This window comes from Pinus tabuliformis, chromosome 6 (assembly GCF_031772625.1).
Source record: "Pinus tabuliformis cultivar Carrire ecotype Pingquan chromosome 6, CPIR1, whole genome shotgun sequence".
NCBI classification, from domain to species: domain Eukaryota; kingdom Viridiplantae; phylum Streptophyta; class Pinopsida; order Pinales; family Pinaceae; genus Pinus; species Pinus tabuliformis.
Window position 1 is genome coordinate 2,017,388,432 of NC_142292.1, and position 25,922 is coordinate 2,017,414,353.

Sequence of the window (25,922 nt, forward strand, 5' to 3'; positions counted from 1 at the left end):
AAGGAGCCCCTCATTTATGTATAAATAGAGGGTGATGTAGAGCCATTAAGGCATCCATCTTGTGCAACGCAATCTCTCGAAGAGGACTCGTTGGAGAAGGGACATCTCTATGCCCTAGCCGCAGCATAAGGAGGCAGGAACAGCGTGAAAAGGACTGTTTTGGGTTTATTACAGGGTCCGACTTGCTGTAATGGAGGCCAAGTATGCTGTGTGCTAGGCCAAGCCCTTAAGGGCTAAACGCTGCTTGTTTGGGCACTGTTTTGAGGGACAGACGGCTACAGGACTGCTGTGTGCTAGGCCACAGGCCATAGCACCACAGCAAGGCTTGCGTATGGGGCAGATTAAGGGCTGATATTGATCCTAGGCAGCAGCGTACCAGAGGAGGTGTCTCTTAATGGTGTGCCGCAGCTTTTCAGAGGGCTGTTCAAGGACTGTGCGAGAAGTTTAGGGCTGCAGCAGTGTGCCCTAGTGCCCTAACCAGAACAGTCACAAACAGCAGCGTACAAACATATTTGGAGCAGTGTTTGGAGATGCATTGGGTCAAAGGAGTTGACCGGATTAGGATCAGAATTGGAGCAGCCTGTTTGTGCCATGTGGAGGACCTTCCATGGTGGTCAAGTGTCCATCCTAGGAGCAGAACCTACAGTGTAGTATTGGGCATCGTTGGTCTGGTGGAGGACAGCATGTTGATAGCCCAAAGTAGCCTTAGACAAGCTATCTTGAAGTGATGAAGAGGAGCTGAAGGTTGGGTGAAGTTTGGTGCCGAAGTGCAGCACCTTGATGGACAAAGGTGACTGCTAGCCTGGCAGTTTGAAGCTCAGGAATTGGCCAACCCAGAGAACAGATTGGATCAGCCCGTGTACATGCTACAAAAGTGACTTGCAGCAGGGTTAGGTGGCAGCCCTCTTGGAGTCTTGATGTGTTGTCCTCTGAAGGACTAAGGGGCAGCTAGTGAGCAGTACAGAAGCAAAGGACCAGCAGGAAAAGATACGACATCGAGTCTCCGCAGCATGTTTGTCATTGTATCTTGTATACCATAGACTGTTGTATTATTCAGATTTGGTTTAATATAACGAAGATTGGGGTTGTACATATTGTACAATTTGTTAAAAACTGTGTATATTTGCGTACATGTGATTCACTGCTTTATATTTTCCGCTGTGCAAAGTAGTTATGGTTGAGATTCTTGGTTTGGTAGCGTCAGTTATTTTAAAACTCTAACCTAGACCCAAGGTCATGGAAATTCAACATGGTATCAGAGCGCGTCTGAGCTACTTTGGAAGTAAGTAAATCACAGTTGTGCGCAGCGTAAAACAACGTAAGAGGGAGTTGGTCACATTGTAAGTGAAGGGCTCACTACAATGTTGAAGTTGCACGCAGGTCTCCAGTATGAGGATAAGTTGGAGGGGTTGACCAACTATACTCCTTGGAAGGAAAGGATCAAGTTGGTCTTGCAAGTCAACAAGATCTGGGCATTCACCAAGAAAGAGATCAAGAAGCCAACCAACCCTAAGGAGCTGGAAATATATGAAGATTTGGATGCGAGGGCGAGATTGATCATCCTAGATGGTGTGAAGGATGCCCTAATACCTCATTTGTCCAGGAAGAACAATGCACATGAGATGTGGATGGCTCTTCAGAATTTGTTCTAGAATAAGAACGAGAACCAAGTACCGATATTGGAGGATAAGTTGAAGTCGACCAAGATGATAAAGGGTGAAAGTGTGACCACGTATCTGACGAGATTGTCTCAGGCCAAAGATTAGAATGCTGCCATCAGTGTGACTATCTCAGATGGAGTTATGGTAAGGATTGCCTTGAAAGGGTTCACCAAGGAATGGAAGCCCTTTATCAAAGGAATCGTTGCCAGAGAAAAGTTGTCATACTGGGATAGGCTGTGGGATCACTTCATTTAGGAAGAGTTGCAAGACGAGGATCTTCATCCAAAAAAGAAGTCTTTTGATGATGACGTGGCACTTTCAGCACGAATGAAGGGTAAGCAAAAGGACTTGAGTAAAGTCAAGTGTTTCAACTGTGGCGAGATGGGTCATTATTCATCGAGATGTCCAATGAAGAAGAAGGGAGATGATGAAAAGAGGAAAGGAAAGCAGGTTGTCAGTGTTGCCACTTCAGCTGAGATAGATGATCTCACCAGGAGATTGGAAGAGGAGGACTTTGCTATGATTTCTCATTTCTCGCAAGGTACTATCAATGAGGATGGATGGTATGTGGACAATGGTGCAACGAAGCATATGACAGGGTCACAGGAGGTTTTTGAGACTCTAGTTGAATGGGACTCGAAGTTGCACATGGTGTTGGGCGACAAGAGTCAGTTGGAGATCCAAGGATCGGGTGTTGTGCCATTCAGGATGGAGACAGGACGTGTGATGCAGGTCCAGGATGTATTGTTTGTACCAAGACTCAGATATAGCGTGATTTATGTCTCGATGATCAAGAGGAAGGGGTTAAAGTCTTGTTCCAGGATGGGAAGGCAAGACTCAAGCCCAAAGGGTCTAAGTCTGATGGGATTGTACTCGGAGTTAGAGAGCATGGTCTCTACAGGTTGACAGGCAAGCATGTGGATCATGAAAAGAAGCAGGTGGAGCAGGTGCAGGGTCCAGAGAAGGTACAAGTGTAGGTGAATGGTTCAAAGGAGCAGGTACAAGTTCCCGAGAAGAAGGTACACTTTCCTGAGAAGAAAGTCCAAGTTCCAGAGACTTAGAGGGAGTCAAGTTCGAGAGGGAGCTTGTAGGTTCAGAGGGAGACTTTGCAGCCCAAGAAGAGCACGTGGTCAGTGGGGAGCAAGGGTGCTCCTACAACTGCCAAGAAGGAATCATGGAGAGATTGGAAAGCGATACAGGAGAAGAAGAAGAAGAAGGATGCTTCCAGTGACAGCGACACTTCCGAGAAGGGCGTAGTTCACCATACAGGGATTGCTGTGATTGTGAGCGCCAGGAGTTGGGCAAGTGTTGCGAGCAGTGATGATGATGATGAGTTACTTCCTAGTCTTGGAAGTACCTCCCTCGCTAAGAGGGAGTGTTGATTTGTGTAGCTTGGGAGGTACTCCAAGCCCTAGGGTTCGAGGTTTGGAGGGCAAAGCGCCACAAGGGTCACTTATGGGCTTGGAACCCAAGTATGGGGTTTTGCACCAAATCGTGTTTTGGGCATTTCCGAGAGCACATTTCTACATGTGATGGCATGAGACGATAGAGGGCAGAAAGGAGAATCCAACGCTTTGAGAATCGTCGAATTTCGAGTTGTAAAAGTGGAGATATGAATTTTTGAGGTTATATGATGGGTTTGCAATTATATGTTAAGGTCAGCCTACGGTGTTTTAGGCTTGTGACAGGCTAGCAGCCCTTGTGTGACGTCTTAGGAAGGAATCCCTCATTTATGTATAAATAGAGGGTGACGTAGAGACATTAAGGCATCCATCTTGTGCAACACAATCTCTAGAAGAGGATTCGTTGGAGAAGGGGCATCTCTATGCCCTAGTCGCGGCATAAAGAAGCAGGGACAACACGAAAAAGGATTGTTTTGGGTTTATTACAAGGTCCGAGTTGTTGTAATGGAGGCCGAGTATGTTGTGTGCTAGGTCGAGCCCTTAAGGGCTAAACGTGCTTGTTTGGGCACTGTTTTGAGGGACCGAAGGCTACAAGACTATGGCGTGCTAGGCCGCAGGCCATAGCACCACAGCAAGGCTTGCATAGGGGCAGATTAAGGTTGACCCTAGGCAACAACATAGCAAGGGAGTTCTCTTAAGGGTGTGTCGCAACTTTTTATAGGGTTTTTCAAGGACTATGGGAGGAGTTTAGGGCTGCAGCAATGTGCCCTAGAGCCCTAACCAGAACAGTCAAGAACAACAGTGTACAAACATATTTGGAGCAGTGTTTGGAGGTGCGTTGGCTCAAAGGAGTTAAACTGATTTGGATTAGAATTGGAGCAGCCCGTTTGTACCATGTGGAGGACCTTTCGTGGTGGTGAAGAGTCCATCCTAGGAGCAGAACCTACAGTGTAGGGATGGGCATCATTGGTCTGGTGGAGGGCAGCACATTGATAGCCCAAAGTAGCCCTAGACGAGCTATCCTGAAGTGATGAAGAGGGGTTGAAGTTTGGTGCCGAAGTGCAACACCTTGATGAACAAAGGTGACTACTAGCCTGGCAATTTGGAGCTCGGGAATTGGCCAACCCAGAAAGCAGATTGGATAAGCTCGTGCACATGCTACAAAAGTGACTTGCAACAGTGTTAGGTGGCAACCCTCCTGAAGCCTCGATGTGTTGTCCTTTGAAGGACTAAGGGGCAGCTAGTGAGCAATATGGAAGCAAAGGACCAGTAGGACAAGATACGACATCGAGTCTGCACAGCATATTTTTCATTGTATCTTGTATACCATAGACTGTTGTATTATTCAAATTTGGTTTAATATAACTAAGATTGGGGTTGTACATATTGTACAATTTGTTAAAAATGTTTATATTTGTGTACATCCGATTTATTGCTTTATATTTTCTGCTGTGCAAAGTAGTTTCTGGTTGAGATTCTTGGTTTGGTAGCGTCAATAATTTTAAGACTCTAACCTAGACCCAAGGTCTTGGAAATTCAACACCTTAGTTGCTCTTGGGGAAAGGATATGACTCAAATGGTATATACACTTCTGTTTTTCTTTTTGGTTTTCTCTTTTTAAGTTGCTAGCAAATCCTATGAAGCATGGCACTTTGGTGCATATTAGTAACAATCTTTGTGAGCTTTGGCACAAATAATTAGGTCACTTTCACTATGAAGCTTTGCCTCTCCTAAAGGACATGGTGATAGGACAACTTGATTTCAAGATATTCACTCAACTGGCATGCCAAGGCAGCCTTTCTAAGCAATGAGCACAAATCAAGAGGGATTCTTCATCTAGTACATTCAAATGTGTGTGGACCAATGTTGCACGAAGCGAAGACGTTTTTTGGAAGCGGATCTGCGGAAGCGTCATTTCCCAAAAATCTAGGAAGCGAAGTTTCTTGGAAGCATCTAATATATATATATATATATATTGCATTTATATTAACAAGAAATCCAACATATCAAATTAGTTTTATAAGACATGAAAACATCCATATTTTTACATAAGTCAAGATAGATATGACATCCATTGTACATCAATGATTAATTATTCTAGCATCAACCATCTAGAATCTAGATTCCTCTTCTCTTGTCTAGCCTTTGCCTCTACTTCGATTCTCTAGGGATATTAGTCAACATTGCGCGCTTGAGCCAGAGGAGTTCTGGGATGGGTGACCTCCTGGGAAGTCCTGGTTACCGGGTGCAAGCCCCGGAAGTGACGATTGATGCTATGTGATTCATTTCACTAGTTTCAATCCCACTTCTTCACCCCTGTGAGCATCACCCGATGCAATGAGTGCTAAGTGAACTATTCAAAAATCATGAGAAATTAGTCAGTTACGACTACCTCTCATGGAAATGGTCATACGTGAATGACTTACTTAACGCAGTTGAATCCCAAAATGATATCTAATATAATGCACTGCGTAAACCCCCATACTTAAATTCAAAAAGAGTCAAGGGATCTCTACTTGAATGGTTCATGAGGCACAATACTTGCTAAGGTTTTGCAAATGGGGTAGCAAGCTAAGTGGGCTTGATTGTGGGGAAAACACCACAGTTAAGCGCGCTTGAGCCAGAGGAGTTCTGGGATGGGTGACCTCCTAGGAAGTCCTGGTTACCGGGTGCAAGCCCCGGAAGTGATGATTGATGCTATGTGACTCATTTCACTAGTTTCAATCCCACTTCTTCACCCCTGTGAGCATCACCCGATGCAATGAGTGCTAAGTGAACTATTTAAAAATCATGAGAAATTAGTCAGTTACGACTACCTCTCATGGAAATGGTCATACGTGAATGACTTACTTAACGCAGTTGAATCCCAAAATGATATCTAATATAATGCACTGCGTAAACCCCCATACTTAAATTCAAAAAGAGTCAAGGGATCTCTACTTGAATGGTTCATGAGGCACAATACTTGCTAAGGTTTTGCAAATGGGGTAGCAAGCTAAGTGGGCTTGATTGTGGGGAAAACACCACAGTTAAGCGCGCTTGAGCCAGAGGAGTTCTGGGATGGGTGACCTCTTGGGAAGTCCTGGTTACCGGGTGCAAGCCTCGGAAGTGATGATTGATGCTATGTGATTCATTTCACTAGTTTCAATCCCACTTCTTCACCCCTGTGAGCATCACCCGATGCAATGAGTGCTAAGTGAACTATTCAAAAATCATGAGAAATTAGTCAGTTACGACTACCTCTCATGGAAATGGTCATACGTGAATGACTTACTTAACGCAGTTGAATCCCAAAATGATATCAAATGTAAAGTTATATAAGTAGATTTTAAAAAGGAAGAAAGATGAGTTCATGCAAACAAGACGAGAAGGGTTAATATATCTAGTCAAGAATAACCCAAAGCTTTTTTGGTAGGAACTTCAACCAAGGAAGAAGCAAATTGAAAATAATATTACAACCAATCAATGGTTTGACTATGCAAGACAACTCTATGAGAAAGAATCAGAGGAGGAGCCTCCTCCCAAGATCATTGCAACTACAAAGCTTTTCACATTACAGGAAGTAGAGACCAGATATTAAGAAGTTGAAAATAGGAAAGGCAAAGGACTTGGTTGACCTTCAAGCAAAATATCTAAAGTGGGGAATGAACATTCTTGCATCGCACATCATGAAAATATTCGACAACACTAGTCAACAAGGATTCCCAAGAGATTGGACAACTAGTCTAGCAATACCCCATTTAAAAGTGGAGACATTAATAATACTTCCAACTATAGAACCATTATGATCAATCCTTTGTTTGCAAAGCTCTTCAACGGCATGGTAGAAACTCGAATCAGTAAGTGGATGGAAGTCAAAGGAAAGAGGGCAAAAGGACAAGCAGGTTTTAGGCCGAAACATTCTATAGTTGATCATGGTATCACGCTTAGACACATTATTGAAAAGGTTTGGAAGGGCAAAGAAGAAGTATTTTGTTGCTTTGTTGACTTCAAAAAGGCATTTGACACGGTCCCTAGAGATAAGTTGTGGAGTAGAATGGAAGAACTTGAAATTCCTTTGCATAAGTTGTGGAGTAAAATGGAAGAACTTGAAATTCCTGTGCATTATAGAGTTGTTATCCATTGACTATATGAAGTGGTGAAATTCAAAATTAGAACTTCAGCAGGCATTTCAGAAAGTTTTAGAAGTGACATCGGAGCCAAGCAAGGTTGCCCTTTATCCCCTACTCATTTTGGTTTATATATTGATAAATTGGAAGAGTGGCTAAATCTACAAAGTGGGGATGGTGTTCGGTTGGGGGAGTTTGTGATACTGCTTCTTTTAAACGCTGATGACCTTGTATTGATTGCTAAATCGGCCCAAGGATTGCAGATGTACCTATATGCCCTTGAACATTTTTGTAAAGCAGTGGGGATGAAAGTCAATACCAGCAATACCAAATTAATGATTTTCTCAAATAAAAAGAAGCAAAGACAGCATTCATTCTTCTTTGAAGGCAACATTCTTGAAGAAGTAAATGAATACAAGTACCTCGGGATTGATTTCAACAACAAGCTTAATTGGGAGCACTGCAAAAAGAAGAGAATTTTAGGAGGGCAGAAAGCATTATATGCTCTTCAAAACAGATGTAGAGAGGCAGAGTTATGGGATTGGAAAACAATTAAAGTTCTTTTAGGGCTTCTAGTTTGTCCAGTGATTTTATATGGGTGTCTCAAAATGGAAGCAAATTGAAAAAATCCAAAAGTGCTTGATCATGAACAAGTTTAAAATAAAAAGTTTGGTTTCCTATGAGATAATGCTGAGTGAAACAGGAGCAACTTCCATTGAAGCAATTGCTATGGTGCGTCTCATAAGATATCTTCAAAGAATTGAACAAATGGGGAAAGGTGCATAAAGTTATCTTCAATAAAGGAATGAGTGAAAGAAAAAAATCATGGATGAGACAAAACAACAAATGGATGCAAAAATGGAATATTTACCTCAATGCATGTCCACAAACATCAAGGATTTAAAGAGTTTTGTTATGGAGAAGTACATTGGAGCTAGCATTTCATGGAGAGCAAAGATTTTTATTGCTTAATTTAGAACTAACTCGCATCAACTACGATGCGAAACAGGTCGATGGAAAAGACCTAAAGAAGCTTGGGAAGAATGGGTGTGTACTTTGCATGTTAGGGGCAGTGGAATCGGAAAAACATTTCATTTTGGAATGTGATGCTTTCAGAGACACCAGACACATTTACAGCAGTATGTTAACATCCATTCCTTGGCATTGTCTTTTCAGTGAGGGGACTGTTGGCAGGTTGGGTCAACTCATCATTAATTTGAATAATAAGAATATTGAATTGCAAAGGAAAAATGCAGGGAAGCTAGTGGTCCCATAGACTATGTTTGGTCTCGTGGACATTAAAATTTCATTTCATTTCATATAGGAATTGGTGCTCTTGACTAAATGCCAATTGCATGCCCTCATACATCATATAATTCAATAAAACACCATAATCCCATTGACCCTGAAAACTATTAATTCTGTTGAATTTTGAATGGGATATGAAATTCTATTTTATCCATATGAAGTCTGATGAGGTTAGAACAACTCTCAAACATCCTGAGTCATTTCATGGAAATATTAAAAATTTAAGTAAAAGAATGAAAATGAAAAAGGAGAATGTCACTTTTACCATTAGGGAGCATCTAGGAAGCCTGTAGGGAGCATCAAGGGGCACCTTGAGAGTATTCGGAAAGCATAATTCCTCATATAATAGTTAGAAATTTCCAAAAAAAAAAGCCTAGCCAAACCATGTGAACCGTCCACCTTATCTCAGATCTGCTCGCGATCCGCGGCGGATACACACCCGAACCTCCACAAATCCGTAACTGATCCTTTCTGGATCTGCGGAACGGGCAGCCAAAACCGTGGATCGAGCCCCCGCGGATAAGAATTTCCAAGAATTGCCAAAAAAATGACGAAACCACGGATCCGATTTTTGGATCCGCGGTTTTGCTGAAGGATCGGTGGCAGATCCATATAGGACGCGGTTTCACTTCCTGATCCTTGGTGTGGGAACGGTTCCTACAACTATGGTGTGGACCCATGTAACCAACTTCATTCACAAGTAATATCCATTACATTCCTTTCAATGATGAATTTTTTAGGAAAACCTAGATTTATTTTATGAAGACCAAGGATGAGGTATTTAGCAAGTTCTTGGAGTTCAAAGCTCTTGTGAAGGATCAAACAAGTAGGAAGATGAAGGTATTCAGTGACTCAAATCTAATAATGGAGGAGAGTACAGATCTAAGGAATTTAAAACATGAGGGGGTTGAAAGTGCCTTACAACCTATAGCAAAATGGGTTTGCCAAAAGAAAGAACAGATCCATTGTTGAGACAATAAAGGCTATGATTCATGACCTAGATCTTCCTATGTTGCTTTGGACAAAAGCATGCAAAACAACCATCTACATCTTGACCATGTGTCCCCACAAGGTATTGAAGGACAAAACACCAAAGGATGCTTTCACTAGTAAGAAACCCAAAATATCACACTTACACGTTTTGGTTGACCTGTGTATAATATATATTCATATTCCTAAGGAGAAAAAAAATAAATTGAAACAATTCAGTCTCAAGGGTGTTGTTGACACCTAATCCTCAGCGGTTGGGTGTACCCGGAATGTGAACAGTCATCAAGTAGATGAACTGATCAGTCACATTCCTGTATATAAACAATAGTTACCTAATGAAATAGATCAATCAGTTTTCTTCTGCCAATTCTGGAGTTACCCTGGCCTGACATGGTATCAGAGCACAGGTCCCAGGTTCCTTTTTCTGGCGTGCCTTGTAACTCCTCTGTCCCATATTCTACCTTCCTGTTTTAGTGTAATTGCATCCGTTGGTTAACGTCGCTCTGTCCTCAAACGGCTCTGTCATTCTGCCACACCTGCGCTGCCCTGAATTCACCCAGAATCCAAAATCGTTCCAGCGTCTCTGGGCTCTGTCCACTAACGCATCTGCCTGGCCTGAACGTTTGTCTGGCCTGACACGGCTTCTTCTGCCTAAACGGCTTTAATGCCCTCTGCGTGACAACGCTCGTCTCTGACATTTCAAATTGAACCGTCAAGATACCTGAAGCGCTCCACATCAAGCCTCGAACACATCCGGCTAAAGACTGGGCTTCAATGCGTTTGTGAGGCGCTGGGTATTAGATGTGTTTGTGAGGGTCTGGATGTAAATTCCCGGTTCATTGAAAGCCACTCGAGCAAGTTCTTGTTGCTGATAAGTGTGTCTTCATTTTCATAAAGTTGAAAGAAATATAATAAATTGACATGGCGCCCATCGTGGGGAACAAGTAGAGCTCTCTGGTTCAAAGCAAGCCCGGCAGTTTTCCGCTCTACATCAGCGAACAGGCCTTGTTTACTTTTTTGTTGCATAACTTGCATGCTTGTAGCGTCCATGAAGTTTTCGGTGTTGTCCACTGACTCCTTGACTGATTTACGCTAGATATATGCCGAATAGTTACTATAGCAGCCAATTTTCATTGCAAAAACTAACCTGGATGCTTAGGTTAGCATGTTCTCCATGAGATTTGTCAATTTTCACAATCTAAGCTAAAGCATGTGGCCTGGTAAATTACCGTGCTTTTAAATGATTTAAACTCCCGGCTCTTACCTTTAATTGCAAAATTTTTTGATATATTTTCTGGAGTTAAGGTGAATTCACATTCGGATTTGTGAACTGAGTATAGTTTTTGAGACTTTGAAACTAAGCTCGTGGAGATCAGAAGCACGAACCCGAGGGATATTCTAGTTTTTTGCGTGATCAATTCTTTGTATCTGACTACGTAAAGTTCTGGCACCATGCGTTGAGCTATGGAGCAGCTGAGAATATTCATGAGATTCAAGTAGATCTGTGGGTAGTAAACAGTTACATCTTGCAGACAGAATTGATAATAGACGGGTGCATTGTGTCAGCGTTGTGAAAAGTTTTTTTTTGTGATCTTTCTGCCAAGAGCGACATGCTTCTGCCATTACAAAAGCAAATTTTTGAATAATGGATGTGCTGACCGATTGGTTTCTGGTATCAATTGGTTTCAGTCTTTTTGAATGAAATACTCTTCAAACTCTTTGAACATAGATTTTATCATTTAATAGCAGCAATTAGTCAAGAAAACAGAGCTCCCGCCTGTCATCCTTTCTTGTGAAATTTGGAGAGAATGTCTGAACTTTAACACCGCCATATTTTATTACTGTCTAGAGAATCAAAGGGATTTATGGTGATTTGATTGATTATTTCCCACAGAGATTTTTTTTCACTGTATATCAGCAGAAGTAACTTTTTTACAGAATGCATTCAATCATCTCTATGGTAGGAATAGTTCTCACTGGCAAGGAGAACTATCCTGAATGGTCCCGGATGGTAAAACACACCCTCATCTACAATGAGTTGTGGAAGGGAGTGTGTGTCGGAGAAGGAGACAATGACCCAGTACAGCCTACATCAGACAAAGAGCTCGTCATTTGGGAAAACAAGAACAGCAAAACCTATGCATTGATCGCAGCATCTGTAAATGAAGAAGTAAGTCGTCATATTTCATCTTATTCAACTGTCTTTGAAGCTTTACAAAAGCTGAAAGAACTCTATGACTCACATTCTGCACTTGAAGTTGTTCAGCTCATGATTAAACTCTTCACTCTTGAACTGAAAAATAATGATCCTCTTGCCCTTGCATATGAAGTAAAGTCTATAATGCATGATATTAAATCCACTAAGGTAGAGCTGGATATCCCTCTTATTGCTTTTCTCAAGGCACTCTATCCTACCTACTCCAATTATCTTGAGTCATTACAAGCAAATGGAAATCTTAAAGATATAACCTTTGACTCCCTTGTGAAAAAGTTTGCTGAAAGAGAAAAAGCCTTTGGAAAGAAGACAGTCCCTGAATCTTCTGAAAAGACTGTTTGCCTTGCTCATAAAGAAAAGCATCCTGCTCAAGATTCTACAAGAGGAAGAGGTGGACGAAGAGGAAGAGGAAGATACTTCAGAGGCAGGGGGGGTAGACATTCTCAAGGAGAAAAGGCAGATCTACATTGCATTCGCTGCAAACGAAATGGATCACATGATGCTTCTACATGCAAGCTACCATGGGACAAAATTGAGCAGAGAAGAAATCAGCAGAAAGGTAAAACTGATGATACAGACAAAGGTAAAACACCTGAATCCGCTCACTATATTGAGGCACAATGTTACATTGGAGTAAATGAAGATTTGTTTAATGCTTCACTTCTTCAAAAAATGATTGGTTGCTTGATTCAGGAGCAACCTGTCATATGACTCATAGGAAAGATTTTTTTGAAGATTTCACTGACAATGTTGATGGAGCAGTATACTTTGCAGATCAGTCAAAAATCAAGCCATCAGGGCTTGGCACAATCAGGCTTAAACTGTCTGGTCTTCCAGACTTTCTTCTGGATCATGTTCTATACCTCCCACAGCTCAAGAGAAACTTGTTGTCCTTGGTCCACATCCGCCAGCAAGGTCACTCCATTCATATGTTTGATGCAAAGCTTGAGGTAAGAAAGGCATCTGACCACTCACTTGTCATGAAGGGAATAGAAGAAGAAAGACTTCTTAAACTGCAAGGAACCTCTGCTCATGCACAACATTTCTCATATATTTCTCATCATGAAGAAGGTACACTTCCATCAAGTTTATTATGGCATGCTAGATTTGGACATTTAAACTATGACAGTCTTCGCTTATTGAAGAAAAATGGTGTTGCTGGTTTGCCTACAATTCCTAGAAAACATAAGCAATGTGATGCTTGCATTCTAGGAAAGCATAGCAAACAGTCTTTTCATGATTCACATTCAAGAGCACATAGGAAGCTTGAACTCATTCATTCAGATTTATGTGGTCCAATGCCTGTTCCTTCTGCAAATGGAAATAAATATATCATGACATTTATTGATGATTACACCAGAATGTGTTGGGTTTATTTATTGAAGAACAAATCTGATGTTTTTCAAACATTCTAGAATTTTCATAAATGGATTGAAAATGATGCACAATCTCATATTGGGTCTATTCGCACTGATAATGGAAAAGAATATACATCAAATGAATTTGAACACTATCTTCGCCAACATGGGATTAAACATCAAACAACTGTACCTTATAATCCCCAACAGAATGGTGTAGCAGAAAGAATGAATAGAACAATTTTGAATATGGTACGATCCATGCTTTTCTTCAAAAATGTAAAGATAATGTTTTGGGCTGATGTTGTTCTATGTGTTGCATATATAAAAAATAGATGTCCATCTAATGCTATAAGAAACAAGACTCCTTATGAATTGTGGTATGGACATGTTCCTTCGATAAAACATCTCAGGATCTTTGGTTCCACCTGTTATGCTTTGATACCAAAGGTACATAGAAACAAACTTGGTGCTAGAAGTCGTAAGTGTATCTTCCTCGGGTATTCAAACACATCTAAAGCATACCGCCTCTATGATGAAGTAAATAAAAAGTTTGTTTTATCTAGAGATGTCATTTTTCTCGAATCATCCAAATCTGACAATGTTGTTGAGCGGCAACTTGATCGCTTGGATAGATTCGCAAAAACAAAATCATTTCAAGAATTTGATAATCAGATTCCACATCTTGAAGGGGGGATTCCTATACTAGAACAACATGTGGAATCTTCTTCTGAAGAACAATCTCCCCTGCATGAAACTCCAACAACGGATGATGCTTTAAGTGATGTAATTGATAGAATTGGGAGACTCAATCTTGATTCAGTCCCAACTCTATCAACAGAGCAGCCTGGACCATCTCAGAAAGGTCCCCCAAAGTGGCTGACAAAGACACTTGAAAGTGTTCATCCTGATGAAATTGGAAAAACAGGAACCAGAAATACAAACCGACAAGATGGAGGTGATGTAGATGACTCTAATTCACCTGTTGATATGGATGTTACTTATGATTGCGAATTGAACTTGTCTACAGATTTTGAACCAACTTCCTTCAAAGAAGCTGCTTCTCATGATGAATGGAAAGAAGCGATGCAAAAGGAGTATGATGCCCTCATAAAGAATGGCACTTGGAAGCTGGTTGATCCTCCATTTGGAACCAAACCAATTGGCTGCAAGTGGGTCTACAAGAACAAATACAAAGCTGATGGCTCACTTGACAAGCACAAAGCTAGGCTTGTGGCAAAAGGTTTTGCACAGAAGGAAGGGGTCGATTATGAGGAAACTTTTGCCCCCACAGCAAAATGGGCCACCATCCGGACACTCTTTGCACTAGCTGCTCAGAACGGTTGGAAAGTCCATCAAATGGATGTAAAAACTGCATTCTTGAATGGAGATCTAAAAGAGAATGTTTTTATGTCCCAGCCTGAAGGATTTGCTGTGAAAGGACATGAACATAAAGTATGCAAACTTGTGAAGTCCTTGTACGGCCTCAAACAAGCACCACGAGCCTGGTATGAAAAACTAACAAAGCATCTTCTGAAACTCAACTTCAATCATTTTGATCTTGATGATGCAACTTTATTTATAAAGAAAGTTGGCAAAACAGTTGTATATCTTGTGGTATATGTAGATGATCTTTTAATGACAGGGAACAATGAAAGCTATATTGCATCCATAAAGAAAGAATTAGGAAAAAGTTTTGAAATGATTGATTTGGGCTATGTTCATTATTATCTTGGCATTGAAGTAACCCAACATCCAAAATCCATATTTCTTTCTCAAAAGAAATACATTGGAGATTTGTTAAACAGATTTGGCATGACAGAGTGCAATCCTTTTTCTACTCCAATGGAACAAAACTTAAAGCTCACATCTATTGAAGGAAAGGAATTTGAGGATGCAACAAAGTATAGACAGCTTATAGGAAGTCTCATCTACCTCACTACTACCAGACCAGACATTTCATTTGCTGTTGGAATCCTCTCCAGGTTTATGCAAAAGCCTTGTGAGGGACATTGGTCTGCTGCAAAAAGAGTTCTAAGGTACTTGAAGGGAACTCAAGACCTTGGAATCAAGTATACACAGGTGGACGACTTCAGCTTGATTGGATACTCTGATTCAGACTTCGATGGAGACAAAGAAACTGGAGTATCTACTTCAGGATATGCTATGAGTCTTGGATCAGGAGCTGTCTCTTGGAGATCACGCAAACAATCAGTTCCAGCAGATTCCACAACAGAAGCAGAATACGTGGCAGCAGCTGAAGCAACAAAAGAAATTGTGTGGCTCAGGAAAATTCTTGAAGATTTGCAGGTAAAACAAGTACAATCAACTCCACTCATGATTGACAACACCTCTGCAATAAAGTTAGCCAAGAACCCAAAGTTCCATGATCGTACTAAACACATCAATACTAAATATCATCTGATCCGACATCATGTTGAGGCCAAAACAATCCATCTCAGTCATTGTTCCACAAATGAGCAAATTGCAGACATCTTCACCAAAGCGCTTGGAAGAGAAAAGCTTGAAAGATTCAGAACGATGCTTGGACTCACCAACATCCCTTCAAATTAAGGGGGGGAATTGTTGACACCTAATCCTCAGCGGTTGGGTGTACCCGGAATGTGAACAATCATCAAGTAGATGAACTGATCAGTCACATTCCTGTAAATAAACAATAGTTATCTAATGAAATGATCAATCAGTTTTCTTCTGCCAATTATGGAGTTACCCTGGCCTGACAGGTGTTTTTGTTGGATACAATGAGTCCTCCAAGGCTTAGAGACTCTACATTCTATCACAACAAAAGACAGTAGTGAGCAGAAGCATAAAGTCCGATAAATATGTGTAGTCCTCAAGGTCTTAGGAGCAGTGTGGAAAAAGTCTGCAAAAAAGCCCGATTTAATACTAAAAATGCAATTTTTTAAACTAAATGATTTAATCCCCCGACTTTTTGGCGACTTTTTCAAAAAGGAAAAAATCACGAATTAATTGCTATACTTCCGATTTAATCGAGAGTCAACCCAAAAAGTCAGCCTCCCTCCTAGGCCACGGATAAAGAGGCCGTAAAGGCGAAAATTATATAATTTTCTATTGTTTAATCTTAAGGCAGAGAGTGGAATCTTTCAAACATAGCCCTAGAAATTTGATGATAACGTTCTGTTGTGCAATTTGTTTTGTTGTTGAACCTTAATTTCGAGCATTATAGTTGGTTGGTGTTACTGAGAAAATTAATTGCTTAGTTGCTATATTCTGTTGAATGTTGAAACATATACGGCGGCTATTATTGGTTTGCTCTCGCTGGATGTTATGTCTACAAAACAATAGGGATCTATATGAGATGTGCAAAAAAATACAGAGAAGAGACATTAGCCAGAGGCTAAGCTGTCAGAAGGCTGCTATAAGAAACTGAGAAGAAGTGCATACCTACCTCGACGAGCATGATTGTGAGACATAAGTGCAAGAGGACAAGGAGTATCCAGACTAACAAGCAAGGAAGTGTAAATAGCTTACGAACATTCCCAAGAATCAACACTGTTATGATCATATTTTTTGTGGATAATGTTGAAAAACATTGGTGATAAAATGCACTTAGAATGCAGACTGCAAGAGTGTAACATGCTTTTAGTGATTGAATTTCACATGTAAAGAATGACATTGTAGTAAAACACTAAAAACACCTCTAAACTATGACTTCGACTCTAGATGTTAAAAAATAAATAAAAAATAAAATGAATAATTTTGTGTTTTTTTAATTTTGCCGACTTTTTCAAAAAACTCCCGACTTTAACGAGTTTTTCAACTTTTGGACCCTTGCCGAATTAATCCCGACTTCAACCTTTTCCACATTGCTTAGGAGCCTCCAGAAAAGGTTGAGAAGGGAGAAGCACCTGTTGTCCCAAATGCAAATCTGAAGAAATATGAAATTTCAAAATCAAATCAGCAAGGTTTCACAGGTGGAATCAATGCCTAAATAGTAAATACCTTCCAATTCAGCTAGGAAGCCTAGGTGACTTACCTAATACCTGGGCATTGCAAGATGCACAAGACAAGTTAGAGATCCAAAGACATCTTTTCAGCTGAGTCATTCTGCTCAAAAAGTTTTTGAATTATGTTGCACTGATGTTTTCAATCACTGAAGAGTCTTCTAGTAATGAGGCAGCAACTGAGAATGTATGGAAAAATTCAAAACTGCCATGGTGGAGGTATTTAACTTCATGGAGAATGATGTTTGTGGGATTGAGCAGAAAGCAATGTGAAAGTCAATGACTGATTCTAGCCATTTGTATAAGGTGAAGCTTGCAACAGATAGCCACATACAGAAGTACAAATCCAAGTTTGTAGCAAATGAATTCTCCCGAATAGAGGGAGTTGCCTATGAGGAGACTTTTGATCCAATTACTAAGTATACTTCCATTAGGTGCATTATGTCTTTAACATCCATTTTTTGTTGGCATTTTATATACGATGGATGTAAAGATGGTGTCTCTGAATGCACCGGTTGATAAGGGAGTATACATCAATCAGCAAAGAGGCTTTAAGGTGCATGGTTGAGACACCCTGTATGCAGACGGAAGAAGCCTGAAGGCCTTCGACAAGCCCAAGCAAGCATCACGAACCTGGTACTCAAGGATTGATGACTAACTGTTATATTTGGGCTTCATTAAAACTGTTGCAGATCCCAATCTTTGTTTATTAGATAGATCTGACCCATATGTAGGTGATTTTATACTTACAGGTAGTTCTGAGAAGCTCACAGCATTGTGCATGACACACCTAGCACTGATGGATTGTAAGCCCATGGTCACTCCTATGATATCAAATCTGAATTTATCAGCAGATTAAATTTCAAATTTGGTAGATCCATCAATTTATAGACAGTTGAGAGGTTCTTTTATGTATCTAGCGAATGCTAAAACTATTTTTTAATCTTCAGTAAAAACTTTGAGCCATAGTAGATTCACTAGGTTACTGCAAAACATGTGCTGTAATTTTTGAAGGGCATAGTACACTATGGTTTGACATATGCTGGAGATAGAAAATTGGTGCTGCATGGTTTTGTGGATTCTAACTAGGCTAGACATGCAGGTGACAAGAAGAGTACTTCAGGGCCTTGTTTTAGTTTGGCTTCAAGTATGATATCCTAGTTCAACAGGAAGCACACAACAACACCACTTATAGTTTGACAGAGGCAAAATCCATCGCAACCGGCCATGCTAGTTGTGAATCCATCTGGATTTTCAAGTTAATTGAAGACTTGATCAATTGGATGTTGGAACCTACTGTGGTATGTTGTGACAATCAGAGTTGTATCAGACTCTCTGAGAATCCAGTGTTACACTAACCATTCCAAGCACAAATATCTACCACCATCCTCAGGGACAGAGTTCAGATAACAAGTTAATTGCAAAGTTGCCCTATTAGATATTGGAGCCTACTCTGTTACACTGTGACAATCGGAGTTGTATCAAACTCTCTAAGAATCCAGCATTTCAATAACTGCTCCAAGCACATAGATATCCAATAGAATTTCCTCAGGAACAGAGTTCAGAAGAGTACAGTGATACTAGAGCATGTTCATTCAAATTCACAAGTTATAGACATTTTAACTAAAGCCCTAGCTAGGGATAAGTTCAAGAAATTGACTGAGAGACACAAACTAGTGGAAGCCCAAAACCACTTTCCTCACAAAGAGGGAGTGTTAAAGTTTTACATGATTTCTCAGACAAATCTTCTTCTACAACAGGATGTGGCCAGACTACACATCAGATCCTTAATGGCGCAGCAGTTCCAGCAGAAAAAACCATAATTCCTGTACAGAAAGCATGAGGGAATAACAGATCAGAGGATGTTGCAGCACTAATGTTCTTGAGAGCAACATTGGAGCTATGTACGAGAGAATGAGTGAGGGTGCAACAGATTAGAGGATGTTGCAGCCCGAATGTTCTTGAGAGCAATGTTGGTGTTATGTCAGAGAGAATGAGTGAGGGTGCAAGCATGCCTTTAACATTTATGCGCCAGGCTCTTCCAGTTCTGCTCGTAGACAGTTTTGCATGCTCTTACTATCAGTATAGTAGGACGCAGATCACTATGACAACTAGGGCACTAGCATGGGGAGTTGGTAAGGGCACAGACCCAAAGGAGGATTATGCATGCATGCATGCCACAGCGATCCTCCAGTCTGGGTGCACTATCTTTCGCACTTCCATCCAAATAAGAGGGAGTATTTGTTAAGTGGATTAGGGTTAGAGTTTGACTAAGTCACCTTGTGCACTTCATATATGTGACCAGATACATTGTATCGTCCCTCTTCTTCATATTCTGTAAAGGAGATATAGGGTGCACCTTTGTGTTCGTTCGTAGGTTTTGGACTTTTGATTTGAGCTTATATATTATAATTTTATTCTTTAGAGTTTGAAATAGAATACAGATGCAGTTTTAAATGGTTCTGTTTAGCTTATTTTCGCTGTTCATAATTTCCAGAAGTATGTGTTTGTAGATTAATGTAGCTCAGATTAAGATTGAACTTTTCAAGTTTTAAGCTACCTAGGTTTAAAGTTGAGTTTTATGAGTGCAGCAGAAAACTCCTTACCACAGTTTGAAATTTAACATGCATGTCTATGGCAAGAGAAAGCTTATGCCAGGGATTTGCGAGATCTTATGGGGAGGAATCCAATAAGGGCAGCACACCCTGCACCACCAGCATCCTTCTTCTATTGTTTTACATGAAGGATATTTACAAACTTGGATTGTACATTGTAGAATGCATGACACGTTCAAAATAGTATCCTTCTTATCTAACTTTCCCTTGCACCATTATCTAAATGATCGGATCCATGTTATTTGCATGCAAATATAATAAATCTGCTACTGGAGGGTCCTTCTGAATTATTGCTATAACTTTTCTAGATAATCTCAGCTGCAGTATTAACCATGATAAGCATTATTTTGAATAAAGTTGAATGCAAGTTTTTCTAGTCACGTTTATGCAAGTTTTTTCTAAGGTATATCACGCTTATATTCAATACATAGCTGCTGCTATACACACTCAATGAGAAATGATCAGCAATTATCTTGGGTGAATGGGTTGCTGACTAGACAAGAATAGCGATTAGATTTTCAAATACACAACAACAATAGCCCCATGTTAAAAAGAAGTTTACCTGGGGCAGATCCTCATATTCACAAAAACTAGTCTTATCTGCTAGCAACATGTCAATCTGACAGGCCCTTGGAGTAGTGAGTGGAGACCGAGGAGTCATGCTACCCACAGATGACGTTGCCATTCCCTGCTCAGATTTTGGCCCAAATCGAGTTTTACATGACATTGTTGACAAACCCCTTGACTCATCCATGCCATCAATTTCTTGAAGGTAATCTAGCATATCTTCAGAGCCTCTACGAGACCAATCACTAAGCTTGGGAGACGGTCCTTCAGACTCTTCAGTTACACTCATATTGCATGCTTTTCCAACATCAGGACTTCCTCCTCCCATCGCCTGAGAGCTCTTTGGAGTGTATGACTCCATTATCTTCTCAAGAGTTTCCGCAATCCTTCTCAGGCGTTCATCTACACTTAAACCCTTTAGGTCACATCTATCAGCAATTGTACAAAGACGCAAGTGCTCTTCTAAGTGAGATGTGGGCACTTCTTCCTCACATATTCGACAGATCATTGCATAGGTCTCCTCTGAGAGATTTTGCTGATCACCCCAATATCCCCAGGATATTCTATGCTGATGCTTAGAAGACACTGAAGATTGACTAGAACTCTCTTTAGGAAGAAGATGTTCCAGAGATTTGGCATTTGCAATATTTCCATCTGACAGTGTTTGTCGTTTATCTGACATTTTAATAGAATCAGACTTAACTTCAGAAGATATTTCTTTCACAGCAGTGTTCCTCTTCTGGGTTGTATCACCTGCAGAGGGAAGCTTCTTCCAAGAGGAAAGACGATCCCTTGTTGCAAGTGAATCAATGCTTTTTGTAGCACCTGTTTCAGAAGGCCGGGGAGTGATAATTGCGGGAGGAATGGCTTTTTCTCTTCCCTCCCAATTATAAATTTTTTGTTCTTCGCTAAAAAAGCGAGGAGTGATACTCTGCTTAAATTCCTTCCCAGTAGTTGTAGGAGTCTTCTCATTTTTATTTGTTGTAGGTTTCTCCACATGTGATGCCCCTGTACCCTGTGGATGAAATCTCGAAATATTCCCATCCTCATCTAACCCATGCTCTTTGTGAAACTGCAATAATCGTGTACACCGTGTAAGGATGAAAAGCAGGCGTGTATGAAGTTGTTTCAGCACACCCATAGGAAGCTCTTGACGCCGATCATCTAAATCCTGCACGATTCCCTCACATTGCAACCAAAATTCCCCAGGCGACATCATATCACACTGCCGAGCCAAAACCAACAGATCTTCCAAACTCTCTTTCCATTCAGGATGAGCTTCTGCGGTCTTCTCAAGTATTTCAACCAAGTCGCCCGCAAAAATTGCCAAATCAGAGTTTACTTCTTCTTTTGCTTTGTCAAACCGCATTCGGATAGCTCCCAAAACTACCTGAAGCAATCAAGAGCATCAATTGCCCAGTAACAGCACAGAATCCAATCATGTTCAACAAAAATAACTGGAAACATTGAAATTGTCACCCTTCCTACTTATTTTCCAAGTCATTTCCAAGACAACAACAAAATAATAATGGAACAATTTTACACTATATGCACTTCATCTATCAGAAGGATTGTTGACCTGTATATTGTTAAGATTGCGTGTCTTCCAAGATGGAAAAGGTCGAACTCCTCTAGGGTCTAATTCATGAGAGAAACTTTTAATGTCATTGGTAAGTTTATTCTTCCAAGGACCTCTTGTAACCCGGAGCAAGGCTTGAAAACGGGGAGACTCTGTTTCTTTTGCACCATCTGAAGTGCCACATGGAGCCTACTCAAAACACACAATTCCAAATGCTAAAATCATGGCTCCATCTTGAAAATATTCTCAAATAAGATTCATAATATGCAATGATATAATAACTTCTTGGAAACAAAAATTCAACAGAGCTTTATGTTTGAAGCCTATTCACTAACCAAATCATTACCTCAGATTCCTGAATGTGTGTATCTGTGCTGCTGCTGCATCCTGGCGAACCCCATGGGGAAGCTTTTGTTTCTACAAAGTCACCTTTGCCACAATTAATTGCTTTCAAAACTCTGGGCACACAATTTCAGCTATGACATAAACCAGCATACTAATAAGACAGCCCACGAATTGCATCACCATCAAAATCAATGTTGCGAATATCGGCATCGGGATAAAATCGGCAAGGGTTCAAAAAACCAAAAAATCATAAAAATTGGGAAAATATCGGTAAAAATCGGCGAACATCGGCAAAATCAAGATACCATCAAAATATCGGCAAAAATCGGCTAGTCCAAAAAAATCGTGATTTTAAGATCAAATCGGGATGTTATCGAGATGTTCGCAACACTGATCAAAATAACATCCAAATATCTTAATTGAGAAAAACAAAGGAAAGGAGCAAATATTCAATAAATAACTCCAACATTGTCCATTTGTAGATCCACAATACGGTCATCAATTCAAATGTTCCAGAAAAACAAATGCAGATTGTGACACAGTGGGAACCAGAGAATATCACTCTGTCAGCCTTGTGCTTAGAAGAGCTGCAAGATGAAACAAAATAAGTTCACAATTGCAAGGTTCTAGGCACCCAGGAACATAAGAACAAATAAAAACAAATAAGCAACAACAGAAAACTCAAGCTCCAAGGTCTACAATGAGGAAACAGAGCAAAATGCTCTGTCGACTTTGTGCTACTGCTTAGAAAAGCTGCAAGATGAAAGTAAGGAAAATTCACAATTGCAAAATTCCAGGTGTCCAAGAGCTGTAAATTAAACAAAACAACAACAACAACAAAAAGCAGAAAAATTGAGCTCCCATGGTCTCCATTGGGGAACTAAAGCATATTCCTCTGTCAACTTTGTGCTTAGAAAAGCTGCAAGATGAAACCACATGAAATTCACAATTACAAGATTCTAGGTTTCCAAGAGCTTAAAGGATAAAAAATAAAGTAAAAAACAGAAAACTTGAACTCCTAAGGCATACAACAGGGAAACAGAGCATATTTCTCAAGTCCATTTTGTGCTTAGAAGAGCTGCAAAATGAAAGCAGAGGAGATTCACAATTGCAAGATTGTAGGTGTCCAATAGCTTAAAGAATAGAAATTCAAATAGGAAACAACAAAGAACTCGAGTTCCCAAGGTCTACAGAAGGCCTGAGAGGCTTAATATTAAACAAAAATAACAACCAAAGATCTTCCTTGAGAACAACAAATAAAGGAAACAAAGAGTCACCAAATAACTAAAACATCGTTTTTTTGTGGAACCAAGACACGATCAACAATATAAGTGCTTCACAAAAACAAATGCAAACACAATGGAAAACTGAAACATATCTTGCTATCAACTTTGTGCTTAGGAGAGCTGCAAGAAGAAAGTAGAAAGTTTTCACAATAGCAAGATTATAAGTGTCCAAAGCCTAAACAACAAAAAAATTAAATAAGAAACAACAGAAAACTCGAGATCCCAAGATCAAAAGAAGCCTGAAAATCTCATGGAAGATATGTATGCCTATCTTAAAGGTCAGGTCAAATGAGTGTCCAAGATTTTGAATGTTGATCACTAGTTTTATAATTACCACCCAGTGGCCACTAGACAGTATTCACTAGATCAAAACTCCATAACATAAATAAGCAAAAATGCGATGACGTGGGCAACAACACACTAATTATTTACTTTATTTCACCTATAGATTGAAATTGCAAGAACGCAGTTATAAGATTGAAAATTCTAATACTTCTCCGCTTATATCTAACAACATGCCCTTGTGACTTACAAGCTAGACTTAGATGATCCAAAGCTGACACAAAAATGGTTTCAATGCAGTTTTAAACAAAATGTCATTTCAGAAAAATTGATTGTTTTTCCCAAGCACCTCTGAATATAACGTATATTTACCATTCTGTAGATGGCTGCTAGTTTGAAACCGAAAGCTTCCTTGCACAGCTGGGCTGCCACCCATGGATTGACAACTAGTGGACATGGCATTGAAGTTGTTATCTTTGTCAACCCAACAGCCGCATGACATGTTATCCTGTGTAGCTCCATTCTTGGATTCCTTCCTTGAGCTTGCCCCTAGAGATTCCCTGTCATTATTTCCCGATACAGAACCTGAACCACATGAGCTACTATGACAAGAATTCAAATTTTTTGAGTATTTGCCTCCAATAGGTAATGTTGAGCATACAGTCGATGTTGCGGTGGATGTTGAAGTGGAGCAAGTCTCTGTTCTGGAGAGTTTACTAGCACCTAGATTTGACCCTTTTGGTGGCAGACCATCCTGTAAATTAGGTACAAACCTCCGAAAATGATCGAAACTATAATTTTCTTGAGGTAAAGGACCTGATCTTGTCTTTATGCGGTTGAGACCAAGGGAGGATGCCATGATGGGCGAGGCCGGGTTCGAAGACCGATCGACATCAGCCCCATTGCCAAAGAGCTCTTTCGTGCATCGCCCTGGGCTTGGACTCTTTTCTTCAGCTCGGTCTACTGCTGGAACCTTCTTCAGCTTCGTCGAAGTGTCCTTTTTCTGAATCTCATGCTTCGACTGAGCACTCTCAGCCTCCTTCGATTTAATAGCTGCATCCTTTCCAGCTATTTCCTTCTTCACCCTGCTGTCCTTAACCCGGTCCTGGCCAACAAGATCGGTTTCCTTCTTATTTTCACTTTTGCCAATTGCCCCTTTCTTCTTCTCATTTTTGCTAATAGTACCTGCGCTCCTGTTCCCGCCAACTCCACTCGATCCAGCAGTGCTACCACTACCCTGACTGCCATTCCTTCCACTGCCCCCTTCCTGTTTGGACTGTTTCTGACTCCCAAAAAACCTACCCTTAAAAACCATCTTTGAATCAAACCCTGACAAAGCCGATAATCCCCACTATGCCAATACCATAGACAATTGGAGCTCTGTCCACTTCAAGTTCACCATTGGCACGTCTGAAAGTGCAAAAAAAGAAGGATAAAAGACATTTTTGGCTGCATTTATACATAAACCCTAACATGAAAATAAATCAGTCCTCGGCACCTTTGCCTGAACCTGTCTATCCATCCATCCAGCGTGCAAACCCTCGCTGCAACAGATTTCTATCTTCGAAACAAACCCCCGTATGAAACCCCTAGGGGCATCAACAATAATAAGCTCACCTTCCAATGACAGCGCCGCTGCGTGAGCCTAAATTCAGCTGGAAAAATGACGAAGAGAGCTAATGGAAGAAGAAATAAACACAAAAGAAAGAGAGGAATACCTGGATCTAACTTATACACAATGAATGAATGTCCATAAATATCCCAGATCTGAGACAAAATGCAATGAGATATGTGTTGCTCAATGAGGAAATCGAGATCCGAAAAATCGTCAGCAGCAGGGGGCGGGGCATTTAGGCTAACCGACCAAACAAATGCATCTATTTTTCAAATCTTCCGGATAAATTTTCTACTTGTCCGCGTCCTCCTCCTACCTACCAATGGAAATATTTTACCGTCCACACTTGCCTGCTAAACAAGCCAAGCCAATCATGTATTCTCCGCCTTTGGTTCTCCATTTATCCAATCGCCTCTTGCCAGGTGTCACCCCGGCCCACGCGTGCCACACGTTCCTTGCTATTATTACTGATCCCTGTAGGGTAGCACGTTGCTCCCTTTCTCACCAACGGTCGTGAATTCACGTGTTGGGTGGACAATGTTGTTGTGGAGCGTTAGAATGATTGTGGGAGTGTTAGTGTCTAAGAGTGAGAATTGTGAGTGT

The 25,922-nt window shown here is 40.6% G+C and overlaps 1 protein-coding gene across 6 annotated transcripts in view; it reads right to left on the reverse strand.

Moving 5' to 3' along the window:
- LOC149267342 (putative serine/threonine protein kinase IREH1) overlaps window positions 1-25,679 on the reverse strand; it is a 183,057-nt gene extending 157,378 nt beyond the window's left edge. The window contains exons 1-6 of one of the 6 annotated variants that reach the window (XR_016260737.1): window positions 25,423-25,679; window positions 25,203-25,321; window positions 24,077-25,114; window positions 22,138-22,220; window positions 21,792-21,980; window positions 20,208-21,602 (exon numbers count right to left, since the gene is read on the reverse strand). Coding sequence is in view for 1 of the 6 variants with exons in the window: in XM_089432281.1 (XP_089288407.1) it covers window positions 20,208-21,602; window positions 21,792-21,980; window positions 22,138-22,220; window positions 24,077-25,019 (2,610 nt within the window). In the remaining 5 variants the exon portion in view is untranslated. Of the gene's footprint in view, window positions 1-20,207; window positions 21,603-21,791; window positions 21,981-22,137; window positions 22,221-24,076 lie in introns of all 6 variants that reach the window. The other 5 variants (XR_016260744.1, XR_016260728.1, XR_016260731.1 and 2 more) reach the window with 5 other exon arrangements.
- Between the last annotated feature and the right edge of the window lie 243 nt (window positions 25,680-25,922).